The 24,154-nt window shown below is 56.6% G+C and overlaps 1 protein-coding gene and 1 non-coding gene across 3 annotated transcripts; one reads left to right on the forward strand and one right to left on the reverse strand.

Moving 5' to 3' along the window:
- Positions 1-5,258: 5,258 nt before the first annotated feature.
- TRNAR-UCU lies at positions 5,259-5,349 on the reverse strand. The gene is given in 2 exon segments: positions 5,259-5,294; positions 5,313-5,349. It is a non-coding gene; the product is annotated as a tRNA-Arg (tRNA).
- A 308-nt stretch (positions 5,350-5,657) lies between these two features.
- On the forward strand, positions 5,658-20,031 carry SLC27A4 (solute carrier family 27 member 4). 2 transcript variants are annotated; one of them, XM_013058703.2, is made up of 13 exons: positions 5,658-6,019; positions 7,327-7,493; positions 9,594-9,988; positions 11,434-11,592; positions 13,092-13,161; positions 13,252-13,343; positions 14,369-14,478; positions 14,705-14,914; positions 15,174-15,300; positions 15,952-16,089; positions 16,256-16,420; positions 16,515-16,661; positions 19,171-20,031. In XM_013058703.2, the coding sequence occupies exons 2-13, from the start codon at positions 7,333-7,335 to the stop codon at positions 19,326-19,328; spliced, it is 1,932 nt and encodes a 643-aa protein (XP_012914157.1). In that variant the 5' UTR covers positions 5,658-6,019; positions 7,327-7,332; the 3' UTR covers positions 19,329-20,031. The 2 variants fall into 2 exon arrangements, with proteins under 2 accessions (XP_012914157.1, XP_004757262.1); XM_004757205.2 differs by having other exon boundaries at positions 5,658-6,000.
- The last annotated feature ends 4,123 nt before the right edge of the window (positions 20,032-24,154 follow it).

Here is a 24,154-nt window from a genome sequence, read left to right on the forward strand (position 1 = left end):
CAGCAACGTGTCCTCTTTCCTTTGGTCTGAAGTCAGCCAGACTGGGATTCCGATTCCTAATTCCTCCATCGTTTTCCAGCAGAGGGACTTAGGGCAAGTTTGTTCCCTTTCCCTCAGCCCATTTCATCATCAGTAAAAGGGGACGAGAACCAACACCCACTTCCTAGCATTCCTGTGAGGGTTTTGGAAGGGCTTCAGAGAAAGGGCCCTCCCAGGCAGAAAGCGATTATCGAAACTGTGTTCATAGGTCAGGAGGCAGCTTTGAGGCTGGTTCATTCTGGAGTGGCACCTGGGCATTTTCTCTGGGGCAGGGCCAAGGAGTGGGGACAGGCAGGGTAAAAGGATCATGGCAGGAGCAGCTAGCCCTGTCTGGAGATTTGCAACCAGACACAGTCTCAGGATGGCAGAGCCTTTAGAGTTTTGGAGGGCCAGCTCCCCACTGTATGGATAGGACAACTAAGGCCTAGAGATAGGCAAGGAATTGCCTGAACTAGCTAGAACACAGGCCACAAGACTTCCTGGTTGGGCTTCCTCTGCCTCAGTTTCCCTATTCATAATAAGGGCTACGGTTTTTTTTTTTTTTTTTTTTTTAAAGATTTTATTTATTTATTTGGCAGACAGAGATCACAAGTAGGCAGAGAGGCAGGCAGAGAGAGAGGAGGAAGCAGGCTCCCTGCAGAGCAGAGAGCCCGATGTGGGGCTCGATCCCAGGACCCTGGGATCATGACCTGAGCCGAAAGCAGAGGCCTTAACCCACTGAGCCACCCAGGCGCCCCAAGGGCTACGGTTTTATAGCTCTACTATGTGCCTAAGCAATTGAGATACATTATTGCATCGATGCCTCCAACAACCCAAAGAGATGTATTATTACTTGTGAGGCAATAGGAGCAGAGCTGGGACTAGAACCAGGGACTGTCTGAGACCTGCCCCACACTGGCAGCCCAGTGCCTCAGCCTACCTTGTGCCAACCACATCCCAACTGGGGCTCCCAGTGGCGGAGTAGGGAGGCTGGACGCCTACCTCGGATCCAGAGCTTTTTCAAGAGGGAAGCCTTGTCCTGAGCTCTTTGAATTTCTGCAGAAAAAGGAGGAATGAGCTTCCCAGACCTAATCCATCTTTGCACTATGGACCACCTTTCCAGATCTGTCCTGTTTCCACAGCTTTCCAGAGTCCAGGCACCCCTACCCTCATGTCAGTAAAAGTCAACCGTGCCAGATGCAGGAGCATGCCTTCTCTGCCCAGCTGGGGACCCAGGGCCCACCCTGAGACTTTACAGCATTGGCGAGATGGACACTGGGCATCATGGTTAGCTGGAAATGGAGTCTGGTCTCCAGATCTTAAGGTGGCATTTTTTTTTAAAGATTTTATTTATTTATTTGACAGAGGGAGATCACAAGTAGGCAGAGAGAGAGAGGGAGGGAAGCAGGCCCCCTGCCGAGCAGAGAGCCGGATGTGGGACTCAATACCAGGATCATGACCTGAGCCAAAGGCAGAGGCCTAACCCACCGAGCCACCCAGGCGCCCCTTAAGGTGGCATTTTTGCCACAGACTCATGACTGGCAAAAAGTTCTACTGGCAGTAGCTACCGCTTCTTTACATCTTATCACAGCCCATAAGTCTCTGCCAATTTCTACCTAGAAACTTCCATTCTTCATCTTCATAAACTATATTGGCTTTCTTCCTATCTTTGGGAATAGCGTTCTGTCCCCTGGTCATCACACAGCCAACGACCTCATTCACAGTTGTGTTCAAACGTCACCTCCTGGGAGAGGCCTTCTCTGGCCAGTCACTTGAAGAAGTGCCCTGCCCCTTGCTGCACACATATGTCACCTCATTTTCTCTCTGGCACTTACCACTCTGAAATGATCTTTATTCATTTATTCCTGAGTTCTGTGTCAGCCCCAGGAGGGCAGGGAACCTGGTTCTTTCCGCTCACTGCTGGGAATAGTGCTTGGCCCACAGTAGGGGCTCACTGCTTCTTTAGTTGAAAGAGTGGACGCTGATCCCGGAGCAGAGAACCCCACAAGAACCTCACTTCATGGTAAAGACCATGGGTCTCAGGTTTGGGATGTGGCCTCTCAAGTCACACAGCTGGGTTGTGGTGGAGCTTGTCTTGAGTCTTCTCCTGGTAGCTCAGAGAAAGCTCCCTTTCCCTCTGCCTGATAATAACCATTGGTAGCTGGCTTCAGAGCAATGTTTGGGGGCACAGGCTCTGAGGACAGACAGACCTGGCCCTGCCCCTGGCCAGCACTGCACCCTTGCGGTGGTCGTTTCCCCCTTTGAGCCCCTGGTTCCCCACCTGAAACACGGGGAGAGTACATACCTATCCCACAGCAGGGCCATTATGTGTGTGCAGTGACTGACCACATAGTACATGTTCAGGGAGTAGAAGCTGTCATTTGCCCGGAAGTTCCTTCAAGGCCTCTGAAGTCACCATGTACTCAGTGAAGCCAGAGGTGTTTGTTTTGCATATACCCAGAGTGCGAGGACTTCTGTAGTTCAGAGGTCCCAGTGCCAAGCGTGACCATGGATCTACAGGGTAAGCATCCACTGCGTGCCAGGGGCCAAACCACTTCTGTCCGCTGGGGAACTCAAGCGCCTTCAAGTGAGTCTGAATGGCGTTCTCTCATCTGGCAAGTCTGGAGGTTCGAGTGCTGGTGTTGATTCTCCAATGCAGGGCAGATGGGGGTCATGTGAGTGGAAGGGAGCCCACAGTGAGGTCAGGCTAAGCTCAGCCTGTCCCACAGACAATAGCACCCAACACCTGGCCTTCTCAGGAACCCTCAGTGGCTCTTCACTGCCTGGCATGCAAAGGCCTTTCCAGTTTCCCACCACACGGCCCTCCCCTGTCCATGTGTCCTGCTGCACAACGCCCCTAGTTTCCGGTTATTCCACAAATACCACCTGAGTGTCAGCCAAATGTGAGGGGTCCCGTGGTGATGGAGACAGCGGCATGCCTGCCCTCTTGGAGTCGAGCAGTTACAACAGCCAACAGCCTTCGATGCCCCCGCCCTGTGCCGAGAGCCTGCCACGCGCCATCTCATTGAGTCCATACCCAGCGCGAGGAGGCAGGAACCATGATGACTGTATTCCCATTCTGTAATGAGGACACTGAGGGGGCATCTGGCTGGCTCAGTCTGTAGAGCATGGGACTCTTGGTCTTGGGGTTGTGAGTTCAAACCCCATACCGGGTGTAGAGATTGCTTAAAAATAAAATCTTTTTTTTTTTTTTTAAGATTTATTTATTTATTTATTTGACAGACAGAGATCACAGATAGGCAGAGAGGCAGGCAGAGAGAGAGGGAAGTAGGCGCCCCGCCGAGCAGAGAGCCCAATGCGGGGCTTGATCCCAGGACTCTGGGATCATGACCTGAGCCAAAGGCAGAGGCTTAACCCATTGAGCCACCCAGGTGCCCCTAAAAATAAAATCTTAACACACACATAAAAAAAAAATGAGGACACCGAGCCTCCACAAGGAGAGGTGATTTGCCCAGTGCCTCAGGTGCACCTAGGAGTGAAACCCAGATGTACCTGACTGGGAAGGCAAAGAAGACAAGTCATAATAGTGTGCGGTGGGTGTTGACAGAAGTACAGTGGGCACTTGCTGAGGGGCAACCTATTTAGTGATCTAACCTCCACTTGCCTCTCTCTGCGTCCATCTAGATTGTAAGCAATTTGAAGACAGACTGTTCTGTTACTTCTGTGTCACATCTCCCCCTCAGGCCAAGTCCGGGGGCTGGGTGGAGTACTGCTTTGGCCTCACCATTGTGACCAGGCTATGGGGAGGAGAGCAGCAGGGCTGCCCACGAGCACCATCTTCCATCTCTGCCCACATCACACGTGACCTCAGCAGACAATGTGGAAATGATCATGTTTGTTATATCCATGGATCCTGGCCTGGATCAAGTCAGAGCCTTCAAGCCTGTCATTCATTCAACAAATATTTATCAAGCTAAGCCCTGCAGACATAATCAGAGATAATCTTCATGCCTAGATTTTGAATGTGCTTTGCGGTCAGTACGCTTGTAAACTACAATAGTAAATAAAAGATGTCATATGCCAACTCGAACTCTGTAAGGTTTGAGCACTCATAGTACGTCCTCATTTTCATACGTAAGAAGCAGAGACTGAACTTTCAGCTGAGAAGCTGTTCCATATCTGTTAGACGCCAACGCAGAAACCCATCACCACTGCACCACACTGCCTCTTGAATGTAATAGCCATGGGGTGGGGCAGAGCTTTCATTTACCTGGGTTCCCCAAACGGATGCACTCTATACTCTGAAAAGAATAAATCCAAGTACTTCTCAGACCAAAATTCATTTTTTATTCCTATGAGGAGACCCCGAAAACTGCCCTTCCCCTCTTTATGGACTTCTTCCCAGATTAAGGAATTAGGGGATGTATTTAAGGATAAGGGGTGGAGGGGCACCCAGGTGGCTCAGTGGGTTAAGCTTCTGTCTTCGGCTCAGGTCATGATCTCAGGGTCCTGGGATCGAGCCCCACATCCAGTTCTCTGCTCAGCAGGGAGCCTGCTATCCCCCACAACTCCCTATCCCCCCATCTGCCTCTCTGCCTACTTGTAATCTCTCTGCCAAATAAATAAATAAAATCTTAAAAAAGGGGGGGGGGTAAGTGGTGGGCGCCTGGGTGGCTCAGTAAGTTGAGCTACGGACTCTTGATTTCCTCTCAGGTCATTAACTCAGGGTTGTGAGCTCAAGCCCCATATTGGGCTCCAGGGTCAGTGTGGGGTGTCGGCTTGCCCCTCTTCCTCTTCTCCTCCCCCACTCGCATATTCTCTCTTAAACAAACAAATAAAATATTTTTAAAAATAAAATAAAAGGATAAGTGGAAATTGTGCATGCCCAACATGTTTGATTATCAAGGAAACAAGTTTTCAGAGGCCCAAAGCCACACAGCACTGGGCAGCTGGCCAGTGTCCCGGGGGCTTGGCAGGTGGGATGGCAAATCCAGTCCTAGGCTTGGAAGTTAGCTGATTTCCGGGCAAGGTCCAGAGCGATCAGAGGCCGGTTAGGTACAAGTCTACAGATCCGTACCCTTTGTACCACCAGGTGCACCTGCCTGCTTGCAAGATACCAAGGATGGGAAAGAATGCTGAGGTAATAGCCCTGACGTCCTGTTTATTGCTGTCGCAGATACAGAGGTCCCCGCCTCAAGTCTGCCCATCTTCTGAATCATGTGAAGGTACTGGAGTCCCTAAAATATCCACATGAAAGTGAGAGAGGAGCTATCAAAATTCGACTCTGGTGGGACTCGAACCCACAACCTTTGAATCACCACACCGGGATCGGCTAGAAGTCCAATGCGCTATCCATTGCGCCACAGAGCCAGCTACTTAATCCTCTCTCAGCTCACCTCTCTGCCTACACCGCCCTTTTGGCGTTCTTTCGGTGTGGCGTCTGCCTTGGTGGAACCCTGCCCGTCTCTGCGCGCAGACTCCGGATTCTCCGCCCACGCTGCGGGTGGGGGTGCTCCCCACAACGTGCCAACGCCAGGGGCTTGCCGGCTCCCAGCCTAGACCCAGCCGCCCGTTCTCCTTCCCTCCCGGGGGTCTCCGCGGCGGGGCGGGGCTGCGCGGTGCGGACTACAACTCCCAGCGTACCGCGCGGGGCGCCGCCCGGGGCCGTCGCGCGCGCAGGGCGGGCTGGGCCGGGCGGCGTCGGGCGCGTTGGGGCTGCGCGGCGCCGAGGTCTCTGCGGCTCACGGGCCGCGGGGAAGGCGCGGGAGGCGGTGCTGCGGGCCGGCGCAGCCGGTTTGGGTTGCAGGAGGCGGGCGGGGGAGGAGCGCCGCGGACGGGCGGGGCCGGGCTGCGGGCGGGGCTGGCTTGGCGGCCGGGCCATGCAGGGCGCAGAGCCGGTGAAGCTCTGCTGAGACCCGGCTCTGCGCGTTCAGGGGCGGCTCATGCCCCCCGCGCTACCCACTACGCTGCCGCAGTCAGGCCGGATCTGGACGGGGCGCCGCGCGGCGGGGCCGACTCCGGGTGAGCATAGGCCAAGTCGGTGGGTCCCGGGCGGGGAATGTGCCCGGCTGAGGCGTGGGGAGGTGGTGGGGCCGGCTGGGGTGAAGGGGGCGCCCTGCTGCTCTGTCTCCTTGCCTGGCGCTATGCTGTCCTGGCTGCTTAGGGGCAAGGGCGGTTCGCAGTGACACGGGACGGGGGCCCGAGGGATGTCGGCATCCCCTTCCCTTCTCCTCCCATCCCCCAGCCTTCCGGGACGGGTTCCTGTTCTCTGCCCTGGCCGACTTTGGGAGCCCAGAGGTCTGAAGACCTTAGAGACCTTGGCATTGTATATGGGAGCGCTGGTTTGGTCCTACTCCCGGCTTTTGCTTTTTGTGTGAAGTGGGGAGATGGTCTGTAAGGACTCCCTGGGGTCCAGACCATGTCTTCATCCTGGCTTGGAGACCGTGAGGCTACATCATAGTCATGACCTTCAGCTCCTCCCCAGGAATAGGAGAACCCGGAGAGAAAACTGAGTCCCATCTGCCGGCTCTTAAGCCAGTCCCTGAAGCGCCTGGAGTAGAGACCAAGAATCTTAATGTCAGTCCAGTCAGCCGTTCCCCTTCCTCTTTAGCCCAATCCCCAAAGAGTCATCGGAGTGACTTGCCGAGTGTGTTTGCAGGGGGTGACTACAGGGCCCTCCAGTGCTCCCTCAAACACCTTTCCCTTCTAGACAGTCACCTCTCAGGCACCTCCAGGCTCTAACCCATTTGCTCTGTCGCCCTCTGTGGGCCAGCAGAGGCATGACACTGTCTGAGTTTGTGAGCTGGGTGGGAGCCAGGCCCCTTCCCGGGGAGCTGCCCCTTTGGGTATTGTGGCTTGCCCTGTTCATCCAAAGACCCAAGGAGGTTCTTTGGATGAGGAATCAAGCCAGAGACACTTAAGTTAATAATCCCCTCTCTCCAAGCTATTCTGGTTAGAGATCCTGGATGTTAGGGGAGTGGACTGTCCTGTTTTGGCTGGAAGGGCTTCCGGGAGCAATTCTCACTATACCCATAACGTAGAGGGGGAGGCTAAGGCCTAACATAGGAGAGAACTAACTTATCCAAGGTCACGGGGACAGTTGTAGAAGGAGATGGGACTAAGAAGCTACAACTCAGCCTCTGCCTCCTAGCCATGGAACTCCTCTTCTCAAGTCCCATGCCTCTAGCCTGTCTCTTCAAGACAGCCCTGGAAAGGGTCCCCACCCTCAGCTACCTGCTTGTATGACTAAGCCTCACTACAGGTTGACCCTTAGGATCATAGTGGCTGCCTGGACCTGGAGGTAGGGGTGATAGACATTTGGCTCCACTAACTATTCTGTGCCCACAGGCCACAATGCTGCTCGGAGCATCTCTGGTGGGGGTGCTGCTGTTCTCCAAGCTGGTGCTGAAACTGCCTTGGACCCAAGTGGGGTTCTCCTTGCTGTTCCTCTACCTGGGGTCTGGAGGTTGGCGCTTTGTCCGAATCTTCGTCAAGACCATAAGGCGTGATATCTTGTGAGTATCTGGTCCAGTCCATCCAGCCCTGGATTCTCCTATAACATGATAGGCTCCTAATTCCCAAAGTCTCTACAGACCAGGTCTCTGTGAGCACAGAGGCCCCCTGGGCCCCAGAGGAGCAGCCTCTGCTTTACCCCCTTCCCCAGGCCCTGGTACTTGGTATCTCCATTGCCAAGGTGAAAGTCTTCTCCTAGGAGATCTCCCTAACTCGGTGCTGTTTAGCCTAGGGCAGACTTAGGGGCCCAGGACATACACTGAACTCCAGGTGTATCAAGACATCTGCAAAGGGTCCTAAGGCTAAGCAGTAGCTTGTGAGAAAATGGAAGAGGAACCCCATGGGAAGGTCTGTGTCTGTAAGTCTGAGAAGGCACAGGATTCAGAGCAGGGCCCCATATCAGATGTCTGGGGAAACCTGCTCCCCAGAGAAAGTCAGGTACTGTCCAAGGGCTCTCCTGTACCAGAAACACCTGCTGCTACCTGCTGTGTGACAGGCATTAGGCTGGCTCTGGGTCTCAGGGAGGGGAAGGCCGACCTAGTCTTGGGCCCAGCTTAGACTGGTCAGGGAGATAAGGAGATCCAGTAAATCCCTAAACTAACAGTACTGTGTGGGCAGAGACCCTGGCAGCCTTGCTCGCAGTGGTGTCCTAGTACTCGGCATAGTGACCCACACTCAGAACAGGCAGCTCAGCACCTGTCATCTGAATTATTTGTAAAAGGAAGTACTGAGTGGCCACTGCCGGAAGGGTGCTAGCAGAGAGCTGTGGGAGTGTAGGGCAGGGAGAGATGGCTTCAGGCCAGGGCCTTGGGGAATCAGAGAAGGCTGCCTGGAGACAAAAAGCTGTGGTTGAGCAGCATCTCCAGGTGATGGGAGCTGGGGATTCCAGCCAGAGGCACAGCATCTGAATAGGCAGAGAAGTCAGGGAACTGGAAGCTTTCAAAGGTCAGAGGAGGCAGAGGCAGGGCAGGAAAGGGGGATATTGCCAAGTAATTCTTCCTTTTTTTTTTTTAGTTACTTATTTATTTAAATTTAAATTTAAATTCAATTAACATAATGTTTTATTTGCTTCAGCAGTATAGGTCTGTGACTTATCAGTCTTATATAATACCCACTGCTCTTACAATGTGTATCCTCCCCAGTGTTCCCCACCCAGTCACCCCATCCCCCCATCCCTCTCCCCTCCAGCAGCCCTCAGCTTGTTTCCTTAGATTAAGAGTCTCTTATGGCTTGTCTCCCTCTCTGGTTTCATCTTGTTTCATTTTTTCTTTTCTTCCCCCATGATCCTCTGCCTTGTTTCTCAAATTCCACATATTAGTGAGATCATAGGAGAATTATCTTTCTCTGATTGACTTATTTTCCTTAGCATAGCACCCTCTAGTTCATCCGTGTCATTGCCAATGGCAAGGTTTCTTCTTTTGATGGCTGTGTAATATTCCATTGTATATATATATCCCCCATCTTCTTTATCCTTTCATCTGTCGATGAACATCTGGACTCTTTCCGTAGTTTTTGCCCAGTGATTCTACATTTGGTGAAGGTCTAGGCCCAGTGCTGAGTGGGGCGCAGGGGACAAGGTGGTGAACAAGATGGAGCCTTAGCCTTGGTGGGTTCACAGGGAAGGAGACTGAACAAGTCTCAAACTTACCCTTTATTTACTGTGGCAGGGGTCTGCAAAGGTGCACTACAGGGCGGTCCCAAATGAGTTGGGACTTTGACTTGGACCCTGGAGTTCAGGAAGGCTCTGTCTGAGCAGCAGACTCAGAGCAAAGCTTCGAGGGTCGTAGGTGTTAAACTCTGGGGCAGAGAGGACGGGGCTCCTGATCTCAGCCGGTGAAGCCTGGGCAAGCTGTGTTGCTGCAGACCCTGATTTCTTCCTCTGCACTGGGGGCGGAGTCATTGCCCAGGTGTCTGGTGTTACTCTGCAGCATCGGTGGGCCAGCACCTGTCACAGTGCCCAGCACACCGGTGCTGGGAAAGGGGAGTGTTGCAAGTGATTGGGCTCAGGAGCCTCCAGCTTGTGGGACAGCCACCTGGGCCGGGGTATCGGGACCCCACTCGCAACCCCAGTAGTCATGGCTCCCTTGCTTGCTCCCACCTAGTGGCGGCATGGTACTCTTCAAGGTGAAGTCAAAGGTCCGGCGGTACCTGCGGGAGCAGCGGACAGTGCCCATTTTGTTTGCCTCTACGGTACAGCGCCACCCCGACAAGACAGCCTTGATCTTTGAGGGCACGGACACCCACTGGACCTTCCGCCAGCTGGATGATTACTCCAGCAGTGTGGCCAACTTCCTGCAGGCCCGGGGCCTGGCCTCGGGCGACGTGGCTGCTCTCTTCATGGAGAACCGCAACGAGTTTGTGGGCCTGTGGCTAGGCATGGCCAAGCTGGGCGTGGAGGCAGCACTGATCAACACCAACCTCCGGCGGGACGCCCTGCGCCACTGCCTGACCACTTCCCAGGCCCGCGTCCTCATCTTCGGCAGCGAGATGGCCCCAGGTGAGCCCCGGGCTGTGGGGTCAGGGGAGGAGGCCCACAGGGTCTTGCACAGACCACAGCATCGCCCCCGCCAAGGCCTAGAGGAGGCTGTATGGCTCAGAGGCAAAGGCCATGAGCCCTGATATCAGACAGCGTGGGCCCTACCACTTGTAAGCTGGAGATCCTGAGTAAGAGACTGGAAATGTCTGTGACTCCGTTTCCTCACTGTAGTACCCGCCCCATATCATTTTCAAGAAGAGCTTTCGCCTGAAGCACTAACAAAGTGGCTGCTAGGTGAGCCTACAGAGATAATGGTAACCATTCCTGGTGACTAATTAGGCCTCATTTGCCTCATCTATAAAATGAGAACAAGAATGTATTCTTTTTTTTTTTTTTTTTTTTTTTAAAGATTTTATTTATTTATTTGACAGAGAGAAATCACAAGTAGACGGAGAGGCAGGTAGAGAGAGAGGAAGGGAAGCAGGCTCCCTGCTGAGCAGAGAGCCCGATGCGGGACTCGATCCCAGGCCGCTGAGATCATGACCTGAACCGAAGGCAGCGGCTTAACCCACTGAGCCACCCAGGCGCCCCACAAGAATGTATTCTCTGGTCTCTGGCAAAGCTTACGTTTTCTTTGCTGCCACATTGAGCACTGACTGAGTACTGAGCTCGGTGCTTTACAAAAGCAGCTCTCCTCTCCACAAAGCCTGGTGAGGTAGGGATGGCTCTCTTGGCTTTACAGATGAGGAGACAGACGTTCAGAGTGGCGAGAGGAGCTCACATAGGGTCACACCGAAGCAGGATTTCATCCTGGGCTTGACTGCCATGGTGGGGGATGGCGGCGGGGAAGGTTACTGATGTGCTGAGACGGGGAAAGGAAGGATGCCACAGGGAGAGAGTGGAGCGTTGGACAAATCTAGAGGGAGGCAGAAGTGGAGCCGAGGGGGCCAGGACTGGTCTGTGTCCAGTGCAGGTGAATATCTAGACTGCTGCTGTGCACCGGGGAGCCTGAGGGAAGTTTCCCACCTTCTGAAGAGGCTGGAGGCCGCTGACCTCTGACCCTCCACACCTCCCTTCTAACCGGTGCCTGTGGACGAGCATGGTACAGCGTGTAAGGGCGCAGACGTCAGCATGCAGTAGAGCTGGCTTGGCATCCCAGCTCCAGCACATTCTAGCTGAGAGCAGGCCCTCCCATTCTCGGATCCTTGTCTTCTCACCTAGGAGCTGCTGTTGGCACCTACCTCCTGGGCTGTGTGAGGAGGAGCGCGCACGTAAGGTGCCCGCTGGGCAGCCAGGGAGCTCTTGCTCCTGTTGGCATCTCCTAACCGGGACCCAGGTGCTTCACGTGTCCTCCTCCCTGCACACAGCCAGTCTCCCCTGACACTACGCCAGCCCTGACACAGGTAGAGGTTCTGGGGATGTGAGGTTCTCAGCCTGCCGGCTGATCGCCCCTGTCTCCCCTGCAGCCATCTTTGAAATCCATGGCAGCCTGGACCCCTCGCTCAGCCTCTTCTGCTCCGGCTCCTGGGAGCCAAGCACAGTGCCCGCCGGCACAGAGCACCTAGACCCCCTGCTGGAGGAAGCCCCCAAGCACCTGCCCAGTCGTCCCAACAAGGGCTTCACAGGTGGGTTCCCCACCCCACGGAGGGCTTCTCAGATGGGCCCAGGGCCAGAGGCCTGGGTTCTTCTGCAGACTTGCTGTGTGTCCTGGAGTGAGTCCTGTCACCTCCCTTTTTCCATCTGGGAAGATGAGGATAGTGACTATGGGGTCACTCTGAGGGCTAAAGAGCCTGGGTGTGTAAAGATGCCAGGCACGGTGCCAAGTACTCAGGAGTTCACAAAACCTGATCCTTTGACTTGTTGAACAAGGCTTCATGGCCGCCTGTCACACGCAGCAGGATCATGTGGAGCCCAGGAGACCGCTTGGTCTGAATTTCGGCTGGGGTTGGACCAGAGGCTAGACCTCCTAAATATTCACCCAGCACCTGTCAGCCTGGAGTCCTCTCTGCATGGGCTGCCTTGCCTCCCTACCCCCTCCTCCAGGCAGCCTTCTGACCCTGCAGCCTCTCCTGCGCTCCACCCGGCCCTGTGGAGCCCCCAGTCTGCTGCACTGCCCGGAGGGTCAGAGCTGGCACTGAGTTCATCCCTCAGTCCCGCTGCTTCACTGGTGTCCTGAGCCCCTGAGCTCGCCTCTCTCTGAACCTCGGTTCCCACAGCCGTGACAGCAGGGCCAGTAACAGAATCGATTTTATGGAGCAGCTTTGGGGTTTGAAAAAGGTAGACTGGAAAGCTGGGGTGTGACAGAAAGTGCTCAGGAACTGGTCTTTGTTGGCCTCATGGTCATCTTATCTCTGTCATGTGTGAATTCTGTCTCCCTGGTGCTTTTGGTTTTTTTGTTCTTTTTTTTTTTTCTTTTTAAAGAGAGAGCGAGAGCGAGCACAGGCAGACAGAGTGGAAGGCAGAGTCAGAGGGAGAAGCAGGCTCCCTGCGGTGCAAGGAGCCCGATGTGGGACTCGATCCTAGGATGCTGGGATCATGACCTGAGCCGAAGGCAGCTGCTTAACCAACTGAGCCACCCAGGCGTCCCTCCCTGGTGCCTTTTTTTTTTTTTTTTTAAGATTTTATTTATTTATTTGACAGAGAGAAATTACAAGTACACTGAGAGGCAGGCAAAGAGAGAGAGAGAAGGAAGCAGGCTCCCTGCTGAGCAGAGAGCCCGATGCGGGACTCGATCCCAGGACCCTGAGATCATGACCTGAGCTGAAGGCAGCGGCTTAACCCACTGAGCCACCCAGGCGCCCTCCCTGGTGCTTTTGTAAGCAGCTCGAGGGCAGGGTCTCTGCCAGGGTCAGCCTGGTGTCCTCAGGCCCAGGCACACATGCTATGCAGTCATCCCAGGGCGTTCCTGGCTTCCTAGAGTGTCCCGCCGGTGGGGGTGGGCGGCTGGGAGGTGGCTGAGCCTCGGCCTAACTGAAAGTGACAGTCCCCGAGCTGGGCCACTGGGTGATGTAGAGACAAGATCTGCGGTGCAGAAGCTCCGTGGACACAGCTCCCGGCAGCCAGTGTCTCCCTAGCCCTGAGCGGTCTCTTCTCACAGCCCCTCATGTCTCTCTCTCTTTTTCAGATAAGCTCTTCTACATCTACACATCGGGCACCACGGGGCTGCCCAAAGCCGCCATCGTGGTGCACAGCAGGTAAGGGGTACGTGCTGGGGGGTGGAGCCTGGGAGTCCCTCCTCTTGCCTCCCCAGTAGCTTCCGAAGCGCCATATCTGTGCCCTCCCAGGTACTACCGCATGGCCGCCCTGGTTTACTACGGATTCCGGATGCGGCCCGACGACATTGTCTACGATTGCCTGCCCCTCTACCACTCCGCAGGTAACCGGGGCCGCCCTCCCAGCCTCCTGCGCTCCGGGGCCTCGGGACGCCCACCCCTCTTGGTAGGCAGCATCTTGTGGGTAGAAGCACGTGAGCATTGGAGTCAAATCTGGGTTCAGATTCAGATGTGGCCATTGACTGGGCCTCTGAATGAAAGACTGCCACACCAGTTCCACAGTGTGCGTGGCCGCGTCCCGCAGGATGCTAGGGCTGGTCCGGCCCGGCAGTTTGTTTCCTCAGGTGCACACAGCCTTGCAGCTTGGGAAGGGCAGCACAGAGATGGAATGGTTTATTCCTGCCCTCAAGGTGCTTAAAGTCCAGTGTGGATTTAGGGCAGGATGAAAAATGGGAACTCGGGGCGCCTGGGTGGCTCAGTGGGTTAAGTCTCTGCCTTCGGCTCAGGTCATGATCCCAGGGTCCTGGGATCGAGTCCCTCATCGGGCTCTTTGCTCAGCAGGGAGCCTGCTTCCCCCACCCCCCGCCTCTCTGTCTACTTGTGATCTCTGTCTGTCAAATAAACAAATAAAATCTTAAAAAAAAAAAATAAAAGAAAAATGGGAACTCACCTGACTTTAATACAAGAAATGGCATGGTGAGTGTGGAGACAGGCAGGGAGCAGGAGTTCAGCTCAAGAGAAGAGCCCAGTGATGGTCAGGAAGGCTTCCTGGAAGAGGTGCTCCCTAGTCAGGCAGATGTGAGCTGCAGAAGCGAGGAGAGCTAACTTGGTCCCCCTCTGGCTGAATGGCAGCCTTCTAGGTACAAGAGCAGGAGTTTGGGGCCAGCTCCAGGGCCCCCGGGACCGTCTGAGGAGCATGCCCTCGATCCCATACTGGGGAGGCACTGGGGAACCATGGGAGGTGTCTGACGAGGGGAGAGATGCGGTCAGTTAGTGCTGGAGGAACAGGACAGGGGAGAGGGCCTGGGAAAGGGCTTTTGAGGAGATAGGCTGGGCCAGAGGAGACTCTGGAAGGAGGGGTCTCCTGGCTCCCTGACCTCCATGCGCCCCTCCCCGCCCCGGCCTTTAGGAAACATCGTGGGCATGGGGCAGTGCCTACTGCACGGCATGACTGTGGTCATCCGGAAGAAGTTCTCAGCCTCCCGGTTCTGGGACGACTGTATCAAGTACAACTGCACGGTGAGTGAGGAGGTCAGAGGACGGGTATCCCTGTGTCCGCATGACCTGTTGGCCTTGTTTGGGGACATCTGCCTTGCAGCTGAGGCCAGTCGTTCACCGAGGGCACCAATCGTTCACCGAGGGCACCATTTGCAGTGTTCCAGTGGGGAGACTGAGGCCCAGGGCCCATGGGGTTAGAAGAAGGGAGAGCGGTTGCGGGCCAGCCTTATACCCGCTCCGCCCGCAGATCGTGCAGTACATCGGTGAGCTGTGCCGCTACCTCCTGAACCAGCCGCCCCGGGAGGCGGAGCACCAGCACCGGGTGCGCATGGCACTCGGCAACGGCCTCCGCCAGTCCATCTGGACCGACTTTTCTAGCCGTTTCCACATCCCCCAGGTGGCCGAGTTCTACGGGGCCACAGAATGTAACTGCAGTTTGGGCAACTTCGACAGCCAGGTGGGCAGTGGGACGGTGGAGGGCGGGCGGGGTGCAGCGTGGAATGTGGGCGCTGGAGGGTCCCACCGTCTGGTTGGGGCAACAGGGATGCAGCATGGAATGAGGCTGCTCTAGCCCCCTGCTGTCTGGTCAGGGCAGCGTGGGTGCAGTGTAGAGTGTGGGCGCCGAGCCCCCCGCTGTCTGGTTGGGGCACTGTCTGGTGTGGGCACCAGGCCTCCTAATGCTGTCCAGTCTCAGACCCAAGTCTTGGCCTTTGCAGGTGGGCGCCTGTGGCTTCAACAGCCGCATCCTGTCCTTTGTGTACCCGATCCGGCTGGTACGCGTCAACGAAGACACCATGGAGCTGATCCGGGGGCCCGACGGCGTCTGCCTTCCCTGCCAGCCAGGTCTGCCCCAGGGTTGGGAGGAGGGTCAGGGCAGGAGAGGTTAAGCCGGGAGGGAGACGGCACTGGGCTGGGCGAGTGGGAAGCCCTTCTCTCACCAGTGGCCATCACTCCGCTCTACTCTTAAGAACGACACATCATTTATTTTTTCTCCACCTGTCCTTCCATTCCTCATCCCTTCTTCCCATCAGTCCATCGATTCACTGTTGTGTGGAGGACCCCCAGGTGGACCCTGGCTTAGCCTCTCTAAGCCCTGTGCCCGAGTCCCCTCATGTGCCATTGAGGCTGATGGCAGCGCCACCTCCAGGAGTTGCCCTGGGGGTCGTGTGTGCTAACGAATGTACAGCTCTTTAAGCAGAGCCAGGGGTCCAAGGAGCGCTGGCTCTGGTCAGGCTGTCCACGTAGAGCTCGGCCACCCTTTCGTGTCATTTGTCTTGCCATCTGCTCCGTGACCAGACATTACTGAGGGCCCCCGTGCACTGGACCCGCCAGGAGCAGCTCCCTGCCCTCGGGGCTCCCACCCCAGAGCTAGATAGGGTTTCTGTGGGAAGCGGTGTGACCAGAAGTCAGATTAAAATGCAGGGCACATTTGGGGGTGGGGAACAGGGAGTGGAAGCCACCAGGGTAGAGCTCTGCTGCCCTCTCTGCCCCCAGGGGAGCCGGGCCAGCTGGTGGGCCGGATCATCCAGCAGGATCCCCTGCGCCGCTTCGACGGCTATCTGAACCAGGGTGCCAGCAACAAGAAGATCGCCAAGGATGTGTTCAAAAAGGGGGACCAGGCCTACCTCACTGGTGGGTGGGCACCAGCCCCTTTGTGGGGGGGAGGCAGGCGGGAGAGAAATGAAGGGCCCTCCCCCACCTTCTGAGAACACGACCCCAGTCCCAACCTGCCCCGTCAAGCAGATCCTGGGGTCCTATGCGGCTGGCCCCCGCCCTGCCTCATACTCTGCCCCTGCAGGCGATGTGCTGGTGATGGACGAGCTGGGCTACCTATACTTCCGAGACCGCACGGGAGACACATTCCGCTGGAAAGGGGAGAACGTGTCCACCACCGAGGTGGAGGGCACGCTCAGCCGCCTGCTGGCCATGGCTGACGTGGCCGTGTACGGTGTGGAAGTGCCAGGTACCCGCGGGCTGGTGGGAGTTGCCAGGCATCTGTGGGGAGGCACCTCCGGGGGGCACGACCGGCCCCTCACGGTGCCCGCTGCCACCCCCAGGAACCGAGGGCCGGGCCGGAATGGCTGCTGTGGCCAGCTCTGCCAGCGACTGTGACCTGGGGCACTTCGCACAGCTGCTGGAGAAGGAGCTGCCTCTTTACGCCCGCCCCATCTTCCTGCGCTTCCTGCCGGAGCTGCACAAAACAGGTAGGTCCCCTCCCCTGCCCCAGCTTCAGGAGGGTTCCAGGCCTGTGCCCCTAACTGGCTCCTGATGAGACAGCCTCTCATCAGCTGTCCTTTGTCCTTCAGCCATAGCGTTGCTGTGTCATTGTACACAGACCTCCCTCTGTACAAGGGAGCGGACTGAGCCCTCAGACAGAGAAGGCTCACGTACCCACGAGTGGAACGAACATTCACTGAGTACCTACTGGGTACCTGCCAGGCTCTGTGCTAGGCCTTGGCGATTGAGGTGACTGATTCTGATGGGACCCTTGCTATCTAGGGGTAGGCAGCACAGGACAAGGAATTCCAAGGGCAAAGAAGAGAATACATACAGATGGAACTGACAGAAAAGCAAATGAAATGGGTGTGGTGCCGGGGAGGCTCCGCAGAGGAGGTGACCTTTGAGCCGAGACCTGAATGGAGTGGGAGACATTCTGGGCTGGTCCCTGAGACCAGAGGGCACTTGGACAGGAGAGGAAGGAAAGGAGGCCCCTGAAGCTGGAGCCAAGGAGAGCTGTGGACAGCGGCGCCAGGTGGGGCAGAGAGGCCAGAAGACTCTGGGCTGGGGAGGGCCTGGGCTGTGTTGGGGCAGCAGGGAGCCTCAAGTGTTTGAGTAGAGCAGTAACCTGTGTCAGGTGCATGTTCCACACAGCCCTCTGGCTGCTGTGTGCAGCGAGGGAGAGGGCAACAGGCCCCCGGGGAGCAGGGAGACCAGCAAGGGGCTGTTACTCTCGTCGGCAGAGAGGTGAGTGTGGGTCCACAGTTACATAGCTGGGTGGTGCCAGCCTTCTGTCTGTTGGACCACTGACGGGTCCCCTGATGGGCAGAAGTCAGTCCTTGCTGCCCTGTCCTGACCAGCGCCCCCTGCCCCCCGCCTCTCATCAGCTGCTCATCCTTGGGCCACCTCCCTTGTGCTCATCATGTCAACCCCTGCCTTACTGAAATGTCTTCCCTGACCCATGTCACCCCTGCGAGGTGGAAGGCTCATAGGAGCACCGAAAGCAGTGCAGAGTGTCTAATGGGGACACTGCTGCTGGGCTCGTGCTCAAGGCTGGGAGCCCCCGAGGTTTGGGTGACATCTGACTGTGCAGGAGAGAGGCAGGGAAGAGACCTCGGGTGTCAGGCTCTGCTGCAGAACAAGCATCCCTAAACTCCCTGCAGTGCTTAAAACAGCCGTATTTTTGCTCTAGATTATGAGTCAGTAGTTTGGGGTTAAGTTCTGCCGAGCGGTTCTTCTGTCAGCCCCACCTGGTGTGGAAGAGCTGTCATCATTCGTGATTTAGCTGGGGGCTGGAAGGGGTAGGATGTCCTTACTTGCCTATCTGGCTCCCAGCAGGCTGCTCTGGCAGCACCCACCTGCAGAGCCGTCTGTGATGAGGATGATGTCCGGTGTGTGCACTGAGCAACGCTGCGGCCACTAGCCCCGAGCAGCCACTGAGCACTCCCCCTGAGGCCTGGCAGCCGGAGGAGCAGAATTTTACATTTGCCTTCATTTTAATTAAATGTAGAGAGTCCCATATGGCCAGTGGCTATCCTACTGGATAGGGCCAGTCTAGGGCGGGGCATCCCTGGGCTGTCTCACCTCTGCTCTCTGCAGCTTCTTTCCCTTCAGAGACTATACTGGCAACAGGCACCCCACCTGGAGTGGAAGCTGCAGGACCCCTCGAGGCCTGGGCTCTCCAAACCCTCATGTTCTGTGGGTCAAAGCAAGTCACAAGGTCACTTCGGATTCAGGTGGCGGGTGAGAGACACCCCAGCTCTGGCTGGGAGAAGTGGCCAGGCCACCAGGCGGCAGAGTGTACGTCCAGGGAAGGAAGGAATCTGGCCATTTCTGGCTATCTGTTGCACCCGGCTTCAGATCCCAGCTCCAGCGCTTATTAGCTGTGTGGTGTTGGCCCTGGGGTATGCCTCGCCACCCCAGTCTTCTCCTCTGTCCCGTGGGCTGATGCCAGTGACTGAGACCTGTGCAATTTCCGTGAGCTACCACTGAGAAAACAGGGCTGCTGTTGAAACTGTTGCTCTAAACTATAGAGATGTTAAAAGCTGAAAACACGTGCAGTGTAGCAGACTCCATAAAATATGGTGGATACCGGCCCCTGGGATTTATGTGCAGCTGAGGTGAGCTCACACCTGTACCTGGGAGGTGCCCAAAGCACAGAGGCCCCGAGCTCTGGCCCTCCCTCTGCTGTCACTCAGGGCGTGTGGCCTTAGAGGGATAGTTTCCCCTTTTGGTGCTCAGTTTCCCCAGCTGCAAGCAGAAGGCAGGTAGTGTGGCCCCCACCATGGTGCCAGGGCCTCTCTGAGCAACAGTACGTGATCTAATTAGCGGGAACCACCTTTGCAAAGTATCCAGGGCTGTGCACTGCTATGCTCCATGCCCCATTCCCGCGTCTTCCCCACCCTCTTCCTCTGCTCCTCTTCAGCTTTGTATACGGCTTCCCAGGGCTCAGGCCCCTGCCCTGCACCCTTTGACCCATCTTCCCTGCTCCCTCAGGGACCTTCAAGTTACAGAAGACAGAGCTTCGGAAGGAAGGCTTTGACCCGGCGGTTGTGAAAGACCCGCTGTTCTACCTGGATGCCCGGAAGGGCCGCTACGTCCCGCTGGACCAAGAGGCCTACACCCGCATCCAGGCAGGCGAGGAGAAGCTGTGATTTGCCCCGAGTCCCTCTAAGGGCCAGCGGGTGCTGGATCCAGAGCCCCAGCTCCCACCCCAGAGGGGTCCAGGGCAATGCCAGACCAAAGCAAGCAGGGCCCAGCACCTCCACCCCGAGGTGCTGGCCCCCTCCCCCTCAAAACTGCCAAGTGACTCACTGCCGCCTCCCCCTGCCCCCCAGAAGGCTTTCTGTGAAAGCCTCAAGTCCATGTTCTGTCTTCAAGGCCAGGTGGGGCCTCTGGCCCCAGGCTGAGACAGACCGGGCCCCTTATGATGATGTCTTGGGTAGGGCAGGGGCAAGCGGAAGGTTGCCAAGCACTCTCCAGAACGCCGGGAGCTTGTAAATGGGACCAGGGCAGAAACCCCCAGACTCAGGAAGCCAGCAGAGTGGGCGGGGGCTGCAGGAGGAGGATCAGCCCTGGAGCTGTTCCAGTGTCACTCAGCACTGCCTGAGCCTCCAGGAGGATCGGAGGAGGACCGCAGCCTGCAGCGACCTGCCACGGGCGGCCTGGATTGGGTGCCCCCCCCCCCCCCGCCTTCCTCCTCTCCTGGGTGACAGCCTGGCTGCCCCTCAGGTGGGACCTTTCTCCTTGTAGGTCTGTCCCCATCACTTTCTCCATCGCAGTCCCCGGCTGGCTATGAGAGGAGGAGGGGTTGGGGGGGGTCTTTCAGGGGCCAATAAACTGCCTTGACTCCCCCTAGCCTGTGTGCGCCACCGCCTGAGCTCACTGCTCCTGCTCAGGCCCCACCTCCCGCCCATCCACCCGGTTCACTCGCTCAGACTTAGGGACTCCCCAGGTTTCCCGCCCTCCACGAGTTGGCAGTGTATTTAATAGCATGAGCTTGAAAGTCCAGACCAGCTGTGTCACTTTGGAGTTTGCGGTCTAGGGCAAGTGACTCGTCTCTGTATCTGTGAAAGGAGGATCCAGAGAGCACAGGTACCCATTTTGAGGAAAGGGCTGTGTAAGCCTTTGAGGGAGAAAACCTTAACCCGGCGTCTGATCCCATCTCCAGACCCTTGCTCGTGCATTTTCCCCAGGGGTCTGGGGGCTGTGCCAGCCAGAGCTGAGCTGCCTGACCAGCTGTGGCGGAGTCCAGGAAAGCTTCCAGGGCTGCAGCACCAGCTGTACCAGTGGAGAGGCAGCTGTCTCTGAGGCCCCATCGCTGGAGTCTCACCCAGGCTGGAAACGCAGGGCGCACTGGGAACGGGTCCGACCCAGACCCGAGCAGAGCAGTAGGCGAGGTGTGCCCCTGGGCCTTGCCTTCACTCTTCAAGCTTCCCTGCAGTCTGTCAGTCATTTGCTGAGGTCACACAGCTGTAGGGGGTGGGGGTAGGCGGCTGGAATGCAAACCCAAGCCCCTGGGGCTTCCTGCTCCCCCACCGGCCTCCTGGTGTAAAAGGACAGGGGAATGCCCAAAGAGCTTCCATTCCACCCATGCCTGCAGAGCCAACTGTGGGCCCCGCCCGAGGCCTGCAGCTGAGGGCCAGGGTGAGTTCCGGGATGCCTCCTGGGGGAGTGACTCTGAAAGACAGAGGAATCTGATTCTGCCCTTGGGGGAAAATGGGGGGTAGAGCTGGAGTCCTTGCAGTGGTGCGGAGGGGGTTGTGGAGGGGGTTGGCAGTCACCGCTGCAGTGTCCTAGTGTGACCAGCAGAGGGCAGGCAGAGCCTGGAGAATGCCATCTTGGTCCTTAACCACTGAGCCTCCAGACAGCGGAAGGAGGGGCTGTGAATCCCACCTCAGGCCCAGGCAGGTACCCAGTCCACAGCGCCAGTGTCAAGGCTTTCATGGACTAGAATCAGACTTCGAAGACCTGGCTGACAGTGTGGCTTTTTGTTTCTTTTACCCTTAGCCCTGAGTGCTTCCCAATGGGATAGCGCCCCCAACTCAGGGGGCCCCATCCCTTCCTTGAGGTTGAGCACAGTCACCAAAAGGCAGTATAGAGTGGCAGTTAAAAGCCTCAGCTTGAACAGGCAGATGTTCAAGCTGCCAGGCTAAGCCTCAGTTCTTCCCATGTAAATGGAGCTCTAGGATAACTGTGAGCTTGCGTTGTGCCTGGAGGTCTCTTAACATGCGGTCTGGTGCTGATGTCTGCTCAGTACGTAGCAGTTACAAGATTTTAAAAAGATCTATATTCAGGTGTTAAGACCCCAGACTAGGCCTGAGTTGACCACCTCCACACCGATCCTCCGAACCCCCGAACCCCCTTGAAGGGCCTTGGGAGCTCACCCATCTGCCTCTGATCATCCTCACCGCAGCCGCCATGTGAGTCACCACGCACACGCAGCAGATCACAGTGTGTGCTTGTGAAGTTAACGGCAGCTACTGCTTATTGGGCGTTTCCTGACGTTTATATGGTGTTTCATGGTTTACAAAGTGTCGTGTAAGTTCATCTATGGAGCAGACTGTAAAGGCGGGGTAGGGGGAGCAGGGGGGGGGGCGGGGAGGGGTGCGGCAGAGGCGGTGCAGGGTTTGAGCAAGACAGACCAGGGAGCTGACTGGGGACGGGAGAGAGGGAGCTAGCGAGTGAAGAGGCAGAGTGTGTGTGGTGTTAGCTGTACCTCTATTAACCCAGCACCCCGGTGAGGCGGGCAGCCCTGTTTCCTGGTCAGGGAGGTTTTCAAGGAAGAGGTATCCAAAACTGGGGAGAGAAGAGTGTCCCAGACAAAAGGCCTGGGAGTGTGCAGCGAGCAGGGAGGCTGCAGGGGAGTGTGGGGCAGGGGTGGGGCAGAGCTGAAGGAAGATATGATAAACGAGCCCTTTGTGGGCACTTGTCCTTGCGTGCGCTTCTGGAGACCAGGCCAGGCTAGGAGGTCCCTGCATCGGGTCAAACCCACTTCCTTAGACTTGCTAACGGCCACCTTGAATGAGGTCCCTGCATCGGGTCAAACCCACTTCCTTAGACTTGCTAACGGCCACCTTGAATGGAGACCCTCCTCTGTGCTAGGCGCTTTGCAACGTGCTCTGTGCCTCGGTTCTTGAAATCCATACCACAAAGCAGCTGCTGTTTTCATCCCCATTCCACAGATGAGGAATCTGAGGCTCAGGGAGGCAAAATCTCTCCCTAGACCACAGAGCCCATGAATGGCAGCGCTGGGCTGCAAACCCCCTTCCCCGAGCCTCAATATTGCCATCTGCCACAGCGCCAGGGGGAGGCTGGAAAGCGCCCGCCTCGAACATCCCCGGAGGTCCTACCGCCCTCAGGACGGACAAGTGGCCGACCAGGCCAGTGCTTGGAGTATCAGTTTCAATCCCTGGGAAGAAGGTTAAATACCTCCGAGGGGCCCATTGAGGCGGTGGCTGTAAGGGAGGGGGTGACCAAGTGACTTTCAAAGGGGCCTGAATGCATGGCTGGCCCCTCCCCCCCGAGGAGGGGGCCCTGCTTCCTCCAAGCCTAATGATATTCCGGACTCAGCCCTCGTCTTTGGCGGCAGTTTAACCCGAGCCTGGGCGGATTTCTTTCTCACTGATCTCAGCTTGACACCCAATTAGCACAAGAATGGGAGGAGGAAGCCTGCGAGAGGCGCCTCCCAGCCTCCCGGGGCGCACGAGGGGAGCAGGCGGGAAGACAAAGGGCAGCGGGCAGCGTCCCCCCCCCCCCTCCCCCCCCCCCACCCCGCGCCCTCGGCTTCCCCCTGCAGACCCTGCCCATTGTCTCCCGGGTTGCTTCTGAGGGGCTGGAGGCCAACGCCCGGGCTGGCCGGACTGCTGGAGGGGACTGGGGATGGGGCCCAAGCCCTTCTTCTGCATCGATCCCAGGGAAAGCATTTGGGTGATCCGGACCCAACGGGAGGCCCCTGGGGTCAGTGATGCTGAAGGCGCTACAACCTGGGACTGAGGCCTGACACTTAGGGCCTGTGAGCAAACCACTGGTTCTGAGCCTCGATTTTCTCGTTTGGAAAATGGGGATGAGAGTAGTCCCCATGAGCTGCCAGGCAGTGAGGTACCGCACCTGGCGGCTGTGAGGCGGGCATTCAATAAACATTCCTGGAACGGATATGTTAAACTAATATTGTTACTGATTAAGAGGTTGAGTGGGTAGGGGTGCCTGGGTGGCTCAGTGGGTTAAGCCTCTGCCTTCGGCTCAGGTCATGATCCCAGGGTTCTGGGATCAAGCCCTGCATCGGGCTCTCTGCTCAGCTGGGAGCCTGCTTCCCCCCTCCCCTTCTCTGCCTGCCTCTCTGCCTACCTGTGCTCTCTGTTAAATAAAAAATTTTTTAAAAATTAAAAAAAAAAAAAAAAGGTTGAGTGGGGTAGGCTTCAGGTCAGGAGAAGGATTTTCTGAGACCCAGGCATTCACAACATGGGCTGATGATGGTAATGATGATGGTTTTAACTTTTATTTGAGAGAGAGGGAGAGGGAGAAGCAGACTCCCTGATGAGCAGAGGCCATAGGGCTTGATCCAGGGACTTCAGGATCACGACCTGAATGGAAGGCAGATGATCACCCAGACTGAGGCCCCCAGGCACTCCTAGAACAGGCTGATTTACCCAGAAGGGAACTCCCATCTCTGGGACTAAGCAAGAAGCTAGAGGAATCCCTGTCTGTTGAGATGTGGGAAGATGCCCTCTTCCTAGGTGACCTCTCCCACCTACCATTCCTTTGGATTTGGGCTTAGATGTGATTTCCGGGGAAGCCTTCCCCGGATACCAGTGCTGGGTTAGGGCCCTCCTCCAGCTCCCCCAGGAACCTATCCTCCCCCTTTAGAACACTAATCACACTACATGGTCCGTTTTTACATCTGTATCTTCTCCTAGAACAGCCCCAGAAGGGCAGGGACCTGTTGGTTTTTTTCACTGTTGTGTTCCCAGCACCAGCACTG

The sequence above is a fragment of the Mustela putorius genome, unplaced genomic scaffold (genome assembly GCF_011764305.1).
Source record: "Mustela putorius furo isolate JIRA1106 unplaced genomic scaffold, ASM1176430v1.1 tig00000596_pilon_pilon_pilon, whole genome shotgun sequence".
Classification (NCBI taxonomy): domain Eukaryota; kingdom Metazoa; phylum Chordata; class Mammalia; order Carnivora; family Mustelidae; genus Mustela; species Mustela putorius.

Excerpts from the sequence above, each read along its gene's own strand:
- SLC27A4 (XM_013058703.2), top strand. The coding sequence starts at position 7,333 with ATGCTGCTCGGAGCATCTCTGGTGGGGGTGCTGCTGTTCTCCAAGCTG. Across the intron at positions 13,344-14,368 it reads GCCCCTCTACCACTCCGCAG|GAAACATCGTGGGCATGGGG; the intron begins GTAACCGGGGCC and ends CCCGGCCTTTAG. Across the intron at positions 16,090-16,255 it reads GGACCAGGCCTACCTCACTG|GCGATGTGCTGGTGATGGAC; the intron begins GTGGGTGGGCAC and ends CTGCCCCTGCAG.